Below are 20,273 nucleotides of genomic sequence, written 5' to 3' on the forward strand. Positions count from 1 at the left end.
CTTGTGCACATCATGTGTTCTCTATCACCCCATTTTGTTATTTAATGAAAGAAAAATATATTCAAACTATTGCAGCATTACCTCACCCATTAATTGCTATTAGCTCTGAGATTACTTGCCACAATCCTCCAGGCTTTTCAAAACATTAAGACGCTCACCTTAGAGTGAGGATTTAGTTTTGGGAAGAGGAAGGAAGTAGAAAGCTTTTTTTGATCAGAAAGTTTATGGTTTGTAAGTGCTGGGCCAGCAAATTAAATCCAAGAGCTGCACCTAACATTATCTACCTTGTTTCTACCAAATATAAAATCCCATTGAAAACCGACATTTACAGAGGTCATTTCATGTCTCCACTATGGACAGTTTCCTTAATCAACAGAAGATTATTTTGTTACCAGGTCAGCTACGGCAGGGCCCAAGCGTTCACACTCCTCCTTGGCATGAGCAATTAAGGAAGTCACAAAAGATGAGTTGGTCCTTACAGCTTCCTGAACATCAGTGACTAGCTGAACACAGTCTTTGCACACGTCCCCAGCCCCCTGAAAAGGGAGAAAAGGAAAATGCTATCTTAACGGTTGTTATGCAGGAACATCTGCCAGACTTGTGTTGCTGGTATCAATTACCACTTTTATGATAAGAACTTTAATGCTTCTTCTAAAGAGTACTTTATAAAATCATAAGTTCTAATCATAGAATATTAGGGTTGGAAGGGACCTCAGGAGGTCATCTAGTCCAACCCCCTGCTCAAAGCACTTGAGCTAGTGGAGTAACTGACAGGAATAGTCTGTTGCCCTCACTGTGTGTGCCAGCCATTTGAGGGGAGATGAGGTATACACATTGTCAGCAGGTGTCATAGCTGTTTGCTGACAGCTCAGGAATACTGAGACTCCTGGCTCTGGAGGGGAACGTTCTGATAGTCACAGGCCGTTCTGCCTCAGGCTCTTCCAGTCTGTCCTCTGCAGCTTTTGGTCTACTCCCTGTAGAACACATCTTGTTCCTTCCCTGTAAGGCAGTTCTTGTTGCCTCAGCATTGGATTCAGGTTACTTCCTCTTCCACAAGGTATCAGCAGGGAGATTCTTTCCTGGGGGTCTCAGTAATCTCTTTGCTTTCGGGTCTAGTGCCACTGGGAGAAGCAGTTGCAGGGAAAGTCCTCCTCAGCTCCTGCAGCCCTGGGCTGCAGCATGCTCAATACAGACAGAATCTTCAGTGAATTTAGTTGCTAAACTAACAAGTTTCTATTGAGCTTTGCAAACTTAAGATTTTTCAGAGGCTTATAACTTGGCCAGGTGTGCTTTTTTTTTGTTTGTTTGTTTTTGTTAAACTGCAACAGCAAAAAAGCACTTCCCTGACAAATTTCAAGCCTTTGCTCGAAAGCCGGGAGAGGTACTAAAAACAGAAAGTTTTGTTTGTTTTATTTATTTTATTTTTTTTAAAACAGTCAAAACATATTTCCTCTCATCCCATTCTCTGAAACACCTGGACCTTTTTTCTTGAAGCTTTCAAAGAGAACAATTCTGCCGGAGGCTGACACCTGGCCTGGAAGAGTTTCATCCCAAAGACTTAAAGTTTGGCAAAAAGTTACAAGCAACTGAAAAGCAGGATCCTATAACGGAAAGTGTCAGGCAATCCTAATGATAGGCTGTACCATTACCTCGGCCTATAACAATGCAGAAGACAAATCACAACAAATATTGCGTAGCCAGTAAAATGGCCATTTCACATTCATATGATAAACACAATTTATTTGTAGTGCGGCATTCACTTCGTTAAATGCATTTTGGCTTTCCAAACTTCTAAAGTTGCCTGTTAACACAAATTATCAATAAACTGTTATAAAGACCACTGTGATACTTGAATGGAAAACACATTCACTTCTCCTGTGCCCAGAGACATGCTGCATCCTTACCTGAGACTCTTGCTTGGGCTTGTCCTGAGGGTAAAGGAGAAGAGGCACATTAGCCATGAAGGGAGATGCCAGTTCTGAGAAGTCCAGTTCAGGTATCTTGTTGGACTGGAGCTGTTTCTGAAGTTTCATTGCAGCAAGGTGCTTCTGAAGGGATTGGCACAAGCAGAGGGCACTGCACAGTACTTCAGGATTATCCTGAATATGAGAGAGAAAAAAATTAGAAAAAACAAAGCACTAGTCTGATGCCATATTCAATCTCACAAGTTGAATGCACCTTAGAAGTGCACTGCAAGAAAGTGGTTTTAGAATTTAAACTTAATTGTTTCCTTGTAAACCCTAATCGGCACCTTCATGAAATGGAAACACTTAAATTGGATTTATAATGCAACACCGTAGAGGCAAGTGAATAGAACTTTTCTGGCTGTAATTTCTATTATTGTATTAACCCAATTTATATCAAAGACATTTCAGGACATCAGGAACATTTATATTATCAGGAGCAGTGAAATTATGAGAGATCGAGGACAAAATTTAAGAACAGGGAGTTTTGGATAACCAGGTTTCACAAAGACACGATCTGGACATACACCACTACTTAGATTTGTTTTCTTTTACAATGACTTAACCGTCTGCACATTAGGGGAGTTAGTAATCTCATTCATATCTGTTTAAATGATTAAACCCACCCACCACTTACCCTACAAGGGACAAAACTCAGAGACATGGCATAGTTTTTCAATTTAAGGTTTTCAAAAATTATTTACAGTCAACTTACTAACTCTTCTTTGATCAGGTCCATGACAACTGGTAGGTAAGCATCCACGGTCTCCTTGCATTCAGATACCAGGCCTTGGTCAGGAAGGAACTCACATATCTTCTCGATATAAGAACGGATCTCACCCTAGGAGATGAGAGGAGGGTTATTAGCGGTGTTCATGCATGCAGCTGCACAGAGATGTGCCAGTTCTTCATTCTCAGAGAATGACTATACGCAATCTGGAAACACTTGAATTCTGAAGTGGGGTGGGGTGTGAGGATACAGGTCTTTGCTCTCCAAGACCAGATCTTCCCAGAGCCACCAGTGTTGATACTCACTGCACTAATACTTCTTTCAACACTAGTTTTTAAAAGCATTAAGCCCCATTTGGAGATCACCACTACTACAATGAAGTCACATAGTGCCCTTAAGCTTACCTCTGTGCTATTGTCCTTCAAGAGATTCCCAGCCACTGTTACAACCTCTTTACATAAGTCACATGGGATGCTTTTCTGAGGAAAACAAACAAAAGTTACTTCAGAGGGACCTAAAAGTTAGTAAATATACTAAGCTTTCCTTGTGCATTGCATTTTTCAAGCCTTTTGTGCTTTATTTCCTCTCTTCCAAAAACAGGCCAATTCTCTTCATGTTCAATTCCAAAGTCAAGGCCATTTCAAATGTGTCAAGTTCCAGTGTCTAGGATAGACGGATGTCAGATACAAAACCAACATATGTGGGTGGAAGAAAACAAAGCAATAGCACATCTACTGCAGTAAGAAATATCACAAATACAACATGTTCTCTTTCACATATGACTGTGTGAAAATTTGCTTTTGATATGCCTATCTTAGAGGGACTTTCCTGTTCCACCTTCCCCTTCAAGACATTAAGGCTCCTGAGATTGTTTTTGACTGCTCTGTTTAGGAATTAGGTGGAAAGCATGCCACCATTTGATTTTGCGTTGAGGAAGGAGAATAATAGAAATAAGATCAGAATGATGCAAAAACTGTAGTCCAAAACTAGCAAGAGTGGGGGTCGGATGGCCAAATCTTCCCATAACCAATTTTTGAATCAAGCTAAAACATTGCCTCTGGGACATGGTATTCAATCAATTTTTAGTCCTGTCTGCAGCAAAACGAGTAAAACAAGGGGGTAGGAGGTGGAAACACATGATCTAGTAGAACTAGCCACTCTTGTACCCTCGAACACATTTCCTGATGCATTTATACACAAATGTTAGCCATATTAAAACATACTTTCTTTCTCAAGCACACAGATTTGGAAGGCGCACTGATTATACCATTATGGAGACGAAGGTCATTGCCACAATATAAGTTTCCACAGAAAATGCAGTACATGATAAGTCTTAGGAAACAGTGCAGCATATATACAATTACAATTTTATTTATTTTTCCATTGTGACACCTTCAAATTTAGTGTGACTCAGTGAGATCTCTGCAGCCATAATGGATGTTAGACACCAGGCATTAAGTTTATAGGATTCACTCCTGGAAGCATAAAAGGAATAAGTTTACATAGCTCATTTGGTCTCTGTCCAGGATGGTCTCTAGGGTATTCTTCCCTCTCCTGCTACCCTACAAACGGTAATTGGACTGACATAGGCAGAAGTTAGCAGAGTGTTCTTCCTTTCCTTCCATAGCTTGCATAAGAAAATCCTATTTCTTTTTAAGATCTGAATTAACACATTGTAGCCAAGTCTTTGATGCAAAAATTTTAGATGGCCTGAACATCTAGAAAAGAGAGTGATTCAAATGGCACCTTCCTTCTCCAAGTCAGAAACAAACGTTAGGAACAATAAAGCAGCACATGACAATACAGATGAGCAGAATGGTAGAGTGGAACAAGTCTCAATTACACTCACCACAGAAGGCTTGTTCCAGACAGTTTGCTGACAGTGTTTCACAGCTCCACATTGTGACGCAGTCCGCAAATTCTGACACCATATCTCAGGACCCTTCACGCAGTCTCTCTCCCACAAGAGGGGGCTTGCCACAGCTGCTGAAGAAAAGTAAATTTTCAAAATTGCACATCTGAAGGTCTCTCATACCCTAAGTAAATAGTTACTCCACATGAACTTCTAGAGAAGTTCAATTAGCTTTTTAAAATAGATTTAAGACATTGATGCCCTTACATTTTAGGGTAGGAACTTACGCAGATTGTAGTCACGTTTATACACATCACCCCCATTCCCACCTACTACCAGTCCCTACACATACTTCCAACACAAACAAAATACTACGTTCTAATGCATACATATTTCTGAATATTGAATATGTCATCAGATCAACTAAGCACTTCTTTAACAAGCTTTCTAAAGTGTGGGTTTCTGAAGAACCACAATGCTCCAACTGGGCTGCTTTATTTCCCCTACTCCCCCACCTTTCCTCAAAGCGAATTAGACTTGGAAAACTGGTATGGAATAGCAACGATCCTTTTGAACTGGATCGTTGAACTAGTCAGGGGCAGTATCACTATTTGGGAAGCGGCCCCAATACTTAACCTGTGTGATCTATAGTCTTCTCATAAGGAGACCATGACACCAATGCAAACAAGCTGGTTTCATACTAAGGCAGAGGTGGGCAAACTTTTTGGCCCGAGGGCCACATTGGGGTTGTAAAACTGGATGGAGGGGCTGGTAGGGCTGGCTGTGCTTCCCCAAAACAGCCTGGCCCCCACCCCCTATCCACCCCCTCCCACTTCCCACCCCCTGACTGCCCCTCTCAGAATCTCTGACCCATCCAACCCCCCCTCCCGCTCCTTGTCCCCTTGCCACCCCCTTCCGGGACCTCCACCTCTAACCAACCCCCGGGACCCCACCCCCTATCCAACCCCCCTGCTCCCAGTGCCCTGACCCCATCCAAACCCCGCCCTCTGACAGGTCCCCTGGGACCCCACCCCATCCAACCCCCCATACAACCCTCCCATTCCCAATCCCCAAAAATTGTCAAAAAGACTCCAACGACAAACTGTGGAATTGGAATTAATTTGCAAACTAGACACCATTAAATTAGGCTTGAATAAAGACCGGGAGTGGATGGGTCATTATACAAAGTAAAAACTGCCATGCTAATTCTTCCCTCTCCCCGCCCAACACCACTGTTACTCACACCTGCTTGTCAACTGTTGGAAATGGGCCACCCTGATTATCACTACAAGAGTTTATTTTATTTTTTTTAAAACAGCTCTCCTTAATTACTCGCGTTACAGTTGGTATGGCAACACCCATTTTTTTCCATGTTGTGTGTGTGTATATATCTATATCTATATCTATATCCATATTCATCTTCCTACTGTATTTTCCACTCCATGCATCCGATGCAGTGGGTTTTAGCCCACGAAAGCTTATGCTCAAATAAATTTGTTAGTCTCTAAGGTGCCAACACTACTCCTGTTTTTTTGCTGATACAGACTAACACAGCTAACACTCTGAAACCTGTCACTGTGCCTGCTACTTTCAATATGATGTGTAAATTATATTTTGCAATACGTTTTCACCTAGTTACCACCACCCTCTCACCTGCACTCTCTCCAAAACACTCGTTTGCACTAGCTCAGTTGCACAGAGTCTTTACAGAACCAAATAGATTAAGGAAAAGCCATACTTTAGCTTCAAGGTTCTCTTCAGTTAAAAAACCCCAGCCACCATCACAGCACGCAATGCTAGCTAAACATGCTATTCATTCATGAGCAATCTCTCTTAAGGGGTTAATTGTAAAGTACTGGAGAGACTTCATCAGGAATTATTAATCCAGTATTTACAAAAGTGCAGAGTGCCTGCTGATCAAGAATCTGGAATTTCGGTCTGCTTATTCATTTTAAAGGGACACCCAATGTGTTCTCCCCTCACAGGACACTGAAAGATAGGGGACAGGCTAAGCTAAAGGCATAAATACGCATCCTGATGGGAAAGCAACAGTTCTCACAAGGAGGCACTGTCAATCCACCCAACCTTTTTGGGTTCATTGCCAACATTTGCCAAGGCTCCTCCTACAAGTCATTTGCATACACCACATCTAGCTTCCATCTCATGTACTTTACAGCACCTCTAGACCTGTAGAGCTGCATTGCAACACCTTCTTTGAGAATGGTTTCAGGGCTTCCGCTATCTAATACAAAAAGAATGCTCATATCTTTTACCTGAACCCGCTAAACATCTGTATTACAGATGTAATAGCACTGTTGCCTTTACCGATGGCCCATCATGGGACAAGTTATGAGAGACCACAGAGAGACAGTCTTCCTGATCAATTTTACTCTACAGATTAGAATACTAAAAGGTACTTACTAAAAAGCCAGCTGTAAACACTGGTAGAGAGCAATGGTGGTTCTCAACATTACGTCACACCAAGTCCACTCTCTCCAAATCCATCCAAGAAGTAGGATTTTCATTTGAGGGACCAGAGCTATGTGCATGTGCTCACATACACCTCCTTCTAGAGACATATAGCCCTGGCTACAGCCTGAACTACAAAGTGATCTCAACCCAAATTCTGCAGCACCTGGCGAAAGATCAGAACTATGTAGCAGCTTCAGATTATACTAAATAAAATTTTTTTTTAAATAAATTTGTATATCATCCTTCGTTATTTGTACAAAGATTTCATTTTTTTTTTAAATTCTCCCAGATTTTCTGCACATCACAGCAGTTTGCACTGAAAACACACAACTGTACAGAAGCCATTCAGGGCTGGGGCCAAGAAAGTTTTGTAGCTACATAGGGGCCATCTAAGGTTTTGGCAAAGAGGAAGGGATGACACTCTTCTTCCCCTCCTCCTTGAGGCTAGGACAGGAGTGGGCGGGTTTTTTTGTTGGGGTTTTTTTTAAGTTAAATTTCCAATCCAGCTAACAGTTACTTAATGACTTAATATATAATCAGTCAGCTATTACAGTTACAAATTTGTACTTATCGCAACTGTGATTTTTTTTAAAGTAATGTTTACATTAGGTTTCAGAATGGACATTCCCTTGAGTAGAATGGGGAACAGTTCACACCTATCAACTATAGTTTGAGGCTGTCTAGACTCAGAAAAACAATTGTAAGTAACTTTACACCAGTGACTGTCTGGGAGATTACATTTACAACCGTAAGATCTAAAAAACAAATTTTTGGAAAAAACAAAAAAAAACATTCAGGAGTATGATTCTGCAAAAGTTCATAGCATTATGTATCCATCCACAGGCCCTTGCTTATAGGCAGACCGTTTGGATTAGAATCTTTAAGACCAGTAAGATATTCACAAGACTTACTAAGAAAGTCTTGTGAAACTGCTTGCTCCACTGCTCACGAGATTCATATTGTTGAGATTTGGGAATAATAAGAGTGGATTAAGTTTTTGGTTGGACTTTACTTTGAGTCACTAGTGGATAGTTACTGACTTCTATAGAGGAGATATCAGAAGGTGAATGTTCTTTTCTGCCCACTGATTAGTAAGGGGGGGCTGTCCTCATTTTGCTCTGTAGTCACTGTTGCTGAAGCCCCTGTATATATTTGCTTGCAGAATGCTACCAGTTGAATTTCTATTGGCCTTTCAGTCAAATTAGCATAATGGGCTATTAAAACTCAGGCCCCAGATTGCTCCCATCTAGTCAAATTATACTTTCAAATAGATACAACCCTCTGCTAAAGCTACAGCCTTTTCTTTGACACAGACTTGATTAGTTTGCCTTGTAATGTGTTTATGTCTGACGTTCCTTCATTCATTTATTATGAGAGTCAGGTTTAGCATATGGTGTCCAATTTACATGTCTAATGAAATTCTGATTGAACTTTACTGGCTGATTTAAAAAAAAAAAATCATTCAACTGCAGTATACTTCTACTGGGTTTAAGTTTCCTTGAGAGATCATCTCAGGTGGCTTATAGGATGACAAAATGCCTCGCTGTAGATTTTCTCCCATTTGTTTAGCAAAACCTTTGATTTGGCAGCTGCTTTGGTAGAGGCATCAGCTCCTGGATGTGAATATATTGCAACAGAATGGTTAATTATGACATCCCTCTTCTTTGTTTGTGCTGTTTCTATGTTTTTTTGAGGAAGTCAGAGTCTTAGTACAAGGCAAAGCATAGCAAGGGAGCATGACAAGACAAGTGATATCGGTTACAGATATTTTACTAATTCTTCATTATGATGGATGTAGGTTTTGAGCGGAAAATATGAGGAGGGAAGTATGAAGGAGACCCAGCACCCTTTAGAGTAGTTTCAGGAACTATTAGATGGCATGTTATTTTAATGGCATTACATTTTAATGAGATATTATAAAGTTATTACTAGATAAATTCATGGAGGATAGGTCCATCAATGGCTAATAATAAGGATGCATAGGAATAGTGTCCCTACCCTCTGTTTGCCAGAAGCTGGGAATGGATCACTTGAAGATTACCTGTTCTGTTCATTTCCTCTGGGACACCTGGCATTAGCCACTGTCGGAAGACAGGATACTGGGCTAGACGGACCTTTGGTCTGACCCAGTATGGCCGTTCTTTTCTTTTCTCTCCCTCTTCCTCCCCCCGTCCCCCAAATCACAATCCTGATTAACTAAACTTTAGTTGGCTCTAACCATTATTGCATTTACCAAGCCTCAGCCACAGACATTGCTAAAAGGCTCCCCATATCCTATGGAAAGGAAGTACAACTTGTATTTGGGAATCCTTTCATGGCAGGAAAAAACTCAGTTCAGGCAGAAGCCAGGTGACGACCAAGGCCGTCTACTGGTCCATACTACCAAACCAACATTTGAAATAATGAATTCAGAAGTTTTTTGAAAAGCACAAATGTAGTAGTGGATCAGTTTATCTAGAGAGGGATGATGGCAATACAGTGAATAAGAGTCCTAGATTAAGGGGCAGTATTAAACCTATTGTGTTATGTCAGTGCAATCTTCTGTGCAGACATTTAAAACTAGGCTTGCTATGGTTTAGCTTATATCAATTAGATTTTTTCACTTTAGTTTAAAAGAAATGAGCCTGCTTTAAACCAAAACTAAGTCAGAGGGGTTTGCCCAGGTTTAACAGGTTTGTTTGGTTTTAAAAACCACCAGGATAATTGTGTTTGAGTTGTCTCTAGATAAGAACTTAAGTACAAGTCCAACAGAGCTGTTTCAAAAACTTCTTTCTGCGGGAAGGTTAACCATCAGTCCTATTCTTTTTGTGCCTATGTTGTTTATGTGGCCACTAGACTCTTGACAGAACATTTGTTAACCACACATTAATTGTTATCAGTTTTCAGCTGCATACCTTTAATATAAATTTCTGCTCCTTGGCTCTATATTGGACAGAGATTCATAAAATGGGAGCAGCGTGGACTGCTCTATTTGCCAGCAAGGCATGCAAATAACGAGCATCTTTTGATTAGAAAGAGTGGGAATAATATGCTTTTTTCAGGTTACCAGGTTGGGAGAGAGAACACTAACAGCGTGATGCAAGTCTTGCACTTCTTACAGTGAGCAGGACCCAGCTGGAATAAGATTTTTAAAGGAACGCCATCCAATAATTTTATGGTGCAAGTAAAAACAGAAGACTTACAATAATACAAAATATGGTTTTCCGTGTATCCTATGCATTTGACAGCACTACTTCCTTTTTAGCAAGTTCCCATTTGCTTGGAAAATCCCCAAAACTTGGACATACAATAGTAAAAAACTGGTAGGTAAAGTACCCAAAAATACATTTAGCTCATTTTCTGAAGTTGCATAGATTATGAGTTTGCTATTTAACAATAGTCTGAACACTCAAATTGAGCCTCTAGGTCACAACAAAGCATCCCCACACATCTTTCCACCAGTAGCTTTAAAAAAAAAGTGAACTTGGTTTAGTATCTGCTCTTCACTCCTGAATGCAACAGCAGAGTAATGCAATGCAACACAAGAGGGGCTATACACAAGTGCTAGTCAAGTCAATCATGGCACACAGAACTTTCCTACAGAAGAACAATCCTCAGTCAGGTATCAGGAGAAGCCACAAGCTTTAGAAGGTGAATGAATAAGACGCTCATGTGGGGAAGATGAGGCAGGTGGACAGTCAGCTGACTAACAGTATCCTTTCAGCTGTAAAGAACAAAGAAACAGGAAAGCACAGGATGGAAGGCGAGATTAATAATGAAGATATGAACTAAAGAACCAGTCACCCATAGTGGCTACAGGGATGATGACTAACCAAACGAGTTCTTTGTGGACACAGATCATTGGTTTATTCTAGTTCTTCCAATCTCACTCTAGCACACAATCAGCCTTTAGCTCAGGGATTGCAGTGGATCTGCCTGCTGCAGGCACCACCTCCCGCAGCTCCCAGTGGCTGGGGGGAGAGGGACAGAGATACCATCACTAGTCACCAGGCAGAGTCAGCCATGGAGGCAGCATCACTCCCCCCCACCCAGACAGTGAATATAACCAAGTCAAAATATTGAACACAACTAACCGATGCAGTTACATCCCAGTTGTTTCCCTTCCTTTAGTGTAGTTACATAGTTAGTTACTTAGTTAAAAAAAAAAATCCTTCAGGCTCGTCTCCCGTTGAGACACTCTCCTCGGCCATCTCTAATTCATAATGCCAGGAGCTTCAGGATTCAAAAGATGCATCTCCTGCCAGGACTCCATGCCATGGACAGACGGGCACTCATACCGTGTGAGGTGACGTGAAAGCTTAATCCCGCTCCGACACGCTCCCCAGCCAGATCGGAACTGGTGGGCAGCGTTGCTTCACCCTCCCTGGAGCGGAGGCAAGAAGCAGAACAGTCTCACAGGTGAGACTTTAACAAGGGTAGGGGGTCTCCCACGAGATCCCTACCCTCTGTGCTGACAGCACCAAAGGCAGGTGCCTCAGCTTTTCTAATGCCTCAGCCGCGGAGCGCAGAGGCAGGGACCTGACCTCCTGTGTCAGGAAGGTCCTTGTGGCTCCGGTCCCCTCGGCACCCTCCAGCATCCCAAAACCCTCATCCTGAGCCCCACCCCCAGCTGGAGCCATCCCCTCTGTCCCAGCCTGGAGCACCCTCCTACACCCCAAATCGCTTATCCCCAACCCCACCCCAAAGCCCGCACCTCCAAGCGGTGCCATCCTCCCCTCCCACACATACACACAAGCCCGAAGCCCCATCCCACACCACAATCCCAATTTCATGAACATTCATGGCCTGCCATACAATTACCATACCCAGATGTGGCCCTCAGGCCAAAAAGTTTGCAGACTTCTGGTCTAGACAGTCTTAAAGCTTCTTCACACCACATTACCTGCCATTTTATCTTGTTGATTCAGTCTTTTATAGGCAAAGCAACATAAAAGCCTCACCCAGATTCCCAGTTCTTCAGGGTTTGTCTTCACATACAGCACTTCAGCTGGACTGGTGTAGCTACACTGCTGTAGCACTTTAATAAAGACACTACTATGCAGACATAGTTAATCCACCTCCTATGATACCTATGGGCTTGTCTACATTACCCACTGGATCGACAGGCAGCGATCGATCCAGCAGGGGTCGATTTATCGCATCTAGTTTAGATGCAATAAATTGCCCGCTGAGCACTCTCCTGTCGACTCCAGTACTCCACCAGAGCGAGAGGCACAGGCGGAGTTGATGGGAGAGCGTCAGCCGTTGACTTACCACAATGAAGACACTGCGGTGAGTAGATCTAAATACATCGATTTCAGCTACGTTATTCACATAGCTGAAGTTGCGTAACTTAAAATCAATTCTCTCCCCCCAACCCCGCTTCCCCTCAGCATAGACCAGGCCTACGCCAACTGGAGAAGCTTTCCCTCAACATAGTGCTGACTACACTGGGGTTAGGTCAGTATAACTACAGTAACTCCTCACTTAGCATCCTCCCACTTAACAGTGTTCCAAAGTTACATTGCTGCTCCATTAGAGAACATGCTCTTTTAAAGTTGTGCAATACTCCTTTATAAGTCGTTTGGCTGACTTTACAAGGGAGCATTGCACAAGTTCCTCTTCCCCACCTCCTCCCACCTCTCTTCTTCCCTCTCTCCCAGTGCTTCCCCCACCGCTTAGGACAGTGGTCCCCAACCTTTTCCAGGTGGCAGGCGCTGGACTACGAGCCACCAAGGACCATGGCCGGTGGACAAGCATCCGCCGAAATGCCACCGAGAAGCAGCAACATCAAGAGGCATAGCCGCCGAAACGCCACCAAAAATCAGCAGCATTTCGGCGGCGCTGCCTCTTGGCAACACCGCTTTTCGGCAGCATTGCCTCTTGATGATGCCGCTTTTTGGCAGCATTTTAATGGATGCTTGTCCGCCGACCAGTACACAGGTGCACATAGATGCCCCGGCAGGGGAAAGCACCACTTCTCTCCGGCCGCTGGCTGCCCCTGCTCCTCCTGAGTCCTCCGGCCCGGGCTTGCAGGGCCACATTCTGAAAGGGGCTTTAGAGCTGCAGACCAGGGCCCTGCAGCCCCTAAAGCCCCTTCGTTCCAGGTGGCCCTGCCGGGGGGGCCAGCTCCCAGAACTGCAGCCATGGGGGAGGTGCCGCACTGCGCAGAGCCACAGGCACACCCCCTGCACCAAACAGGAGCTGCCTCAAGTAAGTGCTCTGCACTCCTGCCTCCTCCCACACCCCCACCTGAGCTCCCTCCCGCACCCTGAGCCCCAGGAGTAAGCCGGGGCACCTCTCCACCACAGTACAGTATATACCGTTTGTCTGCCCCCCAAAAATGTCCTTGGAACCTTAGCCGCTGCATTTACATTAAATCTTATGGGAAAATTGGATTCATTTAACATGGTTTCACTTAACGTTGCATTTTTCAGGAACATAACTACAACGTTAAGTGAGGAGTTACTGTACATTGCTCAGGAGGGTGCATTTTTCACACTCCCGAGCAACATAATTATACCAGTATAGACTTGGCCTCAGTCTTCTGACTCTTTCAGCTATAGGTCCACCTCACATACTCCATTTACTGCAAACCACCAAATTATACCTGCCAACCGCATCCAAAAAACAGAGCAGAAAGGGACTGCTCAAGGATTGAGGACGAAAAGCAGCAGCTGTCAGAGCTACACAAAAGACCAATATGATTAGTGGGGCACTCAGTTTTAGCAAGTGTATTTTAAAAGGCACCTGTATCTGAGAAGCATACTTACTTTGTAATATCCAACAGGATTTTTAAAACCTGCTTATTTCTATAGTGTCTTCTTTAAAATTAAGGTGGTGAATGCATGGGTACAAACAACAGCCTTAAGTTTTTACATTCATCAGCCACATTAAAATGAGCTTCCAAACAATTCCTTTGAGACATGACAGACAAAGCTAGACTTTAATAGCTCATGAAGTCAAACTATGCTGCAACATTTTCAATAGCAAGGAAAGTGATTCGAACCTGCATGATTCTTCCAAAGAGAAGTAATTAGTGAGCATAGCAAGACTCATGTGAGCAAGCACAGACCAACAGTATTTATAAAATAAACAGGTCTAACAAAAGTCCTCTGTTGTGCTCAATTGTTTCAGGCAGAGGCAGTAGAACCAGGCAGGGCCCCGCCCCACACACACTCCCCCACCCCAGTTGAAGTATGGGAGGCTGATCTACATTCCCTCCCCCACAAAAAAAGTGTTTTCCAGCCCCACAATAGCTCAAGAGACCTCCAGTACAGGACCCAGCAATGTTTCCACACACACAGGGAAGAGAGTAGGACCCAAGAAGGGCTGGAGTGGTCAGCAGAGCTTGACTTCAGGCCAGCTGCTGGGGAGCAGATTGAAACAGCTCTCCTCTCCCCACCTTCCAGCCACTGTAGTCAGGCACCCAACCCAGGGGAAGGGCAGGAGCATGCACAGAGGTGGGGGGGAAAGGCACCAGCATCTGGGCACGGGACATCAAGGTACCAAGAAATAGCAATAAGAACTAACAAGCTGGCCCTTCCCAGCCTGTAGCAACCCCCTCACTCCCCCTCCACCTACACCCACCCCTTTTATAACCAGACTAATTCACCCTCAGGATCATACTTTACCTAAATACCATACATAAAGTCTGAAACTTTTCTGACTGCATTTTTCAGAACGCAGTTACATATTAAAAACATAAAAAAGCTGTCATATAGCTCTTGCCAACAAGAGTCATGTGGCACCTTAGAGACTAAAATTTATTTGAGCATAAGCTTTCATGGGCTACAGCCCACTTCACTGGATGCATAGAATGGAACATATAAGAAGAGTGTATATACACACACATACAGAGAAAGTACCATACCAACTCTAAGGGCTTGGCTACACTTGCAGCACTGGGAGTTAAAGCTGTCTTCATACAGCTGTGTAGGGAAAGCGCTGCAGTGTGGCCACATTTGCAGCGGTGTTGGGAGTGGTGCATTATGGGCAGCTATCCCAGCATTCAAGTGGCTGCAACATGCTTTTCAAAAGAGGGGGGTGGGGTGGAGTATGACGGAGCATGGGGATTGCCAGTAAAAACAGTGATTAATCTTAAAACAATGTAACTGACCACCGGAATTTTCCCAAAATGCTTTTAAAAAAAGAACACTTTGTTTTGTTATGATGCCTCTTTGTTTTGTTGTGAACTGCTGCTTATCTAAAAAAACCAAACACAGCTACTGTTTGCTGTGAATGAGACAGGCAGGGGGGTGAATGTCCACAGCTAGTGTTTGCTTGAGGAGAGAAACAAGCACGGTGGGGCAGAGCGGGGAGTCCCTCCGAGCAGCTGCTTATCTGGTCTGAAGGCTATTTGCATTTAAGAATGAATATGGGGTGGGGGAAGTGGTCAGAATTTGCAAGGCAGGGAGCTGACAGTGTCTGCTCCAAAAATCCTCCCTCTCTCTCTCACTGTCAGCTCCCTGCCTTGCAAATTCTGACCAGATAAGCAGCTGCTCGGAGGGACTCCCCACTCCGCCCCACCGTGCTTGTTTCTCTCCTCAAGCAAACACTAGCTGTGGACATTCACCCCCCTGCCTGTCTCATTCACAGCAAACAGTAGCTGTGTTTGGTTTTTTTAGATAAGCAGCTCCGGGAGCCCCGAGTTCACAACAAAACAAAGAGGCATCACAAAACAAAGAGTTCTTTAGTTAAAAGCATTATGGGAAAATTCCGGAGGTCAGTTACAGTGTAGTAAGATTAATCACTGTTTATACTGGCACTCCAGCGCTGCAGCCGTTATTCCCCAGGAAGAGGTGGAGTACAGCCAGCGCTGTAGCCAGGGAGATACAGCGCTGTATGTGCCTTGCAAGTGTGGACGGTGAGTAAGTTGCAGCGCTGTAAAGCCACCACCAGCAATGCAACTCTCCAGTGTAGCCAAGCCCTAAGAGGCTAATTAATTAAGATGACCTGTTATCAGCAGGAAAAAAACTGTAGTAGTAATAATCAAGATGGTCAATTACAGACAGTTGAAAAGAGGTGTAAAGATAGTTATCATAAGGAAACAGATTCAAGTAGTGTAATGACTCAACCATTGCCAGTCTCTATTCAATCTTTGCAGTGTGACCTGCAGCAGTCTCCTAATCAGTTATTTCCATGGATTTCTAAACAGCCAAAAAGTCACCTAACGAACAATGTGACTGAGTTATGGCTTAAAACCTTCTTTGTACACAAGGGTTAAAAATCCATTTCCTCATTTACAAGTGAGAAGCTTCTGGATGTGTGGGGGGACCAATGCCATCAGTTTATGCAGACTATAGTTTAGAAAAGTGTTTAGTCACTGACTGCAAAAATATTTTTCCAATCAGAGTGATGCTGTGCTGTGCCTCCCTTGTTAGTCCAGAGACAACTGCCATATTTCTGCTGCTGTTCAGTTTTCCCAAGCTACAGAGTGAGAGGATTCACTGAGTATTGTCAATTTTCACTTCTACCATTCATAACCCTGTGGGTAGCTATGAAACTGACAAATAATCATCTCATTTTCACTTTGCCAACACTTGGCAAGGCTATTAACAGTAGCAAACAGAGGCATCAGAGCTATTCACTGAGGGGAAAAAAGAACTTTAAGCCACAGGGCAGACTAGAAACACCTCATCATCATCTGCAGAAAAGAGGCTGACAAGAGGAACAGAGTAATGGACACAGACATTAGCAGGCACCTGAGTTGGCAAGTGGAAGAACAAAGAAGGGTTCTTTGCCTTTACAGTAAAAAAAAAAAAATTGGTAGGATTTCCAAACTTCAAGTATATCTGCCTCCAGCCAGTAGCATTGAATTCCTGATGAGCTACAGTATCCTGCTATAGGTCTTAGCACAATCCCATTTTTCAGTAACTGGTGTGGAGGTTGGCCTCTCCTCATCTGCACTTTGTCCCCAGACAGTGCTACTCTATTTAGTGTATTTGTTTTTGAATTAGGTATCAGGTTAATTTTTCAAGATCTGTTAGGTTTTTTGGATAGATTTAAGATAGGTCCTTTACAAAGTCATGTGATGAACACTACGCTGCAAGAAACCCCCTCAAATATTTTGTGTGTATTCCTTTCTTCATCTATCACCTTGTCTGTCAACTCCCTCAATATTTTGTTTTATTAAGAATACAGACGGTGCTGGAGCACAGAACATTTAGTTATTTACTAAGTAAAATACTAAACCCATAGCACTATAGAAGCACTGAATATCAAACTAAATTGCATCATGATGAGTACTGCAGTGTCATTAGTAAAGTAAAAAATAGTAAGGCTCCAGGCAAGATTTATTTTCTGTGGCTCTCCACCCACAACATTCTCTTGAATGCTTTTTCCTTTTCTTCAGGGTTTTGGCAGCCAACAGTGTTTTACAATGCTGTGTCATTTACAGCAAGAGTCAGCATTATCTTTTGAAGCATGTGCCCTGATACATTGAACATTTAAGATATAAAGCTAAAGATTCTAGTGCTCGCTAGACATAAGGAGTTTAAGATGTTATGATCATTTCGCAGGCTTGTTTTATTCTGGAAGTACTGAAAATCATAAACGTATTAATTTTAATAGTCAATACCGTTAGCATTCAACTGACATCTGAAAAATCAAAATTAGTAAGAACACACCAACCTATTGCCCTGGCCACCTATACAAAAATAAGGAGTTGATTGTAAACAACATGAGCAAAGATATTACAAGAGCTACAGCTATTTTCTTCAGACTGGGAGGGCTGCGATCAGTCATTTAATACAACATCTAGTCCCATGGAGGCTGCTGAGATGGTTGACGCTGACTGTGCCAGTGGCGGCTCTCACTCCACGGAAGATGTGATTAGTTAGCGCCCATCTCTAGCGTTTACGCGGTCAAGACCCAGGCGGTATTTGCTGAGTCTGACGAAGCTCTGAGGAGGGTATTTACCTGGTCTCTTTGGGTAGCACCGACTGCACACGGCGGCCAAGAGACAGCGCAGCCTTTGGCCTGGATCACCCACCTCCGAGCCCTCGCCCGCCGGCGGGAAGGTTAATTCCCAGGCCCACCCCAGCGGCGGGGAGGGGACCCGGCCCAGCGCTTCCGGGCACCGGGCGTCTCTGCCCAGCCCCCCATACAGACACACACACCGGCCCCGCTGCCCCCGGGCAGCTCCCGCTGCCGGAGCCGCTGCCCGGCCTCCGCCCTAGAGCCAACCGCCCCGCTGCCTCCACCCGCAGGGGCGAGCCCCGCCGACCCGGCCAGCCCGGGCACCAAGGGACGCGGGTTCGCCCCAGCCCGGAGTCTACCCGCAGCTGCTGCTGCTGCCGCCCCGTGAGCGGCCTCCAGCAGGGCCCCCGCCCAGCGCGCGCGCGGCCCGGCCCGGCCCCGCTTACCAGCGGCCACCAGACACGGGAAAAGGAGCAGCTGCATATCTGCGTCTCTGCAATGCGGAGCCGATCAGCTGATCGCAGCCTATATAAGCCCAGCCCGAGCCCCCGTCACTGCGCATGCTCTGCCCACCCTGGTGGGGGGAACCCCCTCCCGCCTGCCATTACGCATGCGCTCATCACGCCACAGCGGACCCCCCCTCCCGCAGCGTTTTCACCATTGCGCATGCTCCTTTTCTCCGGGTCTTCTGACGCTAAATCATCTCGCCCTAAGGGGGAGAGGGGGGTTAGCGGAGAAGGCGCATGCGTAGGAGGGAGCGATGTGGGGGGTTGTAGGGAGGGGGTGCTCAGACACCACGTGACGGGCAAGCCGCGGGCTGGGGCAGTTGGCTCAGGCCGCGCCGCCCCGTTATCTCTGCGCAGGGACGCGCCCGGGGGCGCCCGCAGGAGGCTGGCTGCGAGCGGCCCCCCACCCCCCGGGACTGCTGCTGCGCGTTGCCGCCTAGCCCTGCAGCCAGCAACGGCTGCCGGCTGGAGGGCTCCGCCTGCCGCGTGACCCGGGCTTGCGCCACCGCCCAGCGCGCCCCGTGACCGCCGTTAAGCCAAGCCGGGGGCTGCCGTCCGGCCCCGGGGAAGGAGGGCTGGAGTAGCTGGAATACAGGCCTTGGTCCAGTACCTGCTGTTCGTCCCCGGCGTGGCTCTCCGCCTATGTCTGCGCTGCGCTGAGCAGCCCACACCTCGCCCATGCAGCTGACTCGGGCTAAGGGCTCTTTCATTACAGTCTCAACATCCGGGCTCAAACTGGAGCCTGAGCTCTGGGACCCTCCCTACAGCCCAGAGTCACATCATCTACTCTGCAATTAAACAGCCCCATACGCCCAGGCAGGTGACAGAAACCAGCCCTGGGTTTTTAATTGCAAGGTTAAAGAGAGGAAGTTTCCTAAGTTTGACCCCCGCTACCTGTCAGGACTTCTTTGTCATGGTCGCTGTACTTGATCATGCTTGACTATAGGTTTCAATGTGTACTAATGTGGCCACCCTTGCTAGTATCCAAGTGCCTCCTACAGAAATATACAACTATAAGCCTCTCTCTTCACTCAATGAAGAAAGAAAGAAAGAAACAAAGAAGAGAGGTTCTTTTGTTCCAGATATGCACAAGACCGAGTAGTGAGCTCATTATGAGAAAAGTAAAATCAAAGATCAATTCAGCATTTGGTTCTGAACAGTCAGAGGTCATGCTCATTCTTACTTCTTTCATGGGCTGGCTCCTTTGAAAGTTCTGCTTCCCTCTTGTCCTTATAAATCTCTGCCTATTAGTCATCAGTTTCATTGTGTTAGTAGCATATAACTGCCATGAGAGTATAGGGCAGGCAGACAACCTTGTAGAGGTTCTGAATATTAAACAGAACCCTTGAAAAACATAGCAGAATCCAAAATCATGTCAGCCCTCTTTTTTTACCCCCATCCCCAAATACAGTGGCTTCGAAATAGAGATTTAAAAAAAATGGGTTTTATGTGTCTTCTCATTCTTGAGCCTAAGAGCTATGTTTTCAACCTTTACTCTGCAACTTTTTAAAACAAAACTGACCTGAGATTTAAACACATTGAGGGGGAGAGGTTTAAGAAGGAAAAGATGACTACTTTCAATAAAAAATAACCACTAAAGGTGTAGTACTGTAGTTCCAGGGGAAGCCAGTATACAGAGCAGAAGGTCAGCATGTTTACAGCAGTTCATGTTGCTGAGCAAGCAAGCAGGTGCTGTACCAGCTGATGCTTCCTTAGGCTGTCTGGCTTCATTCCCGGATATGGGAGTTGCAGTTATTGGGCATGGAGGTCAAAATTGTGGATCATTGTTGCTAGCTCTAAGTCTTCTGGCCCAGTGTAAGTGGACATGAGTGTGTTTAGGCCTCCACATT

General features: G+C 44.8%; 1 protein-coding gene across 5 annotated transcripts in view; it reads right to left on the reverse strand.

Moving 5' to 3' along the window:
• Positions 1-19,118, reverse strand: part of LOC120409285 (prosaposin-like) — a 35,185-nt gene extending 16,067 nt beyond the window's left edge. For 2 of the 5 annotated variants that reach the window (XM_039547068.1, XM_039547066.1), the window contains exons 1-6: positions 19,034-19,118; positions 4,544-4,680; positions 3,099-3,173; positions 2,680-2,805; positions 1,905-2,099; positions 393-536 (exon numbers count right to left, since the gene is read on the reverse strand). In XM_039547068.1, coding sequence (XP_039403002.1) covers positions 393-536; positions 1,905-2,099; positions 2,680-2,805; positions 3,099-3,173; positions 4,544-4,680; positions 19,034-19,103 — 747 coding nt within the window. In that variant the 5' untranslated portion in view covers positions 19,104-19,118. Of the gene's footprint in view, positions 1-392; positions 537-1,904; positions 2,100-2,679; positions 2,806-3,098; positions 3,174-4,543; positions 4,681-18,363; positions 18,519-19,033 lie in introns of those variants that run through there. The other 3 variants (XM_039547067.1, XM_039547070.1, XM_039547069.1) reach the window with 3 other exon arrangements.
• Between the last annotated feature and the right edge of the window lie 1,155 nt (positions 19,119-20,273).

This window comes from Mauremys reevesii, linkage group 7, assembly GCF_016161935.1.
Source record: "Mauremys reevesii isolate NIE-2019 linkage group 7, ASM1616193v1, whole genome shotgun sequence".
In the NCBI taxonomy this organism is placed as follows: Eukaryota; Metazoa; Chordata; order Testudines; family Geoemydidae; genus Mauremys; species Mauremys reevesii.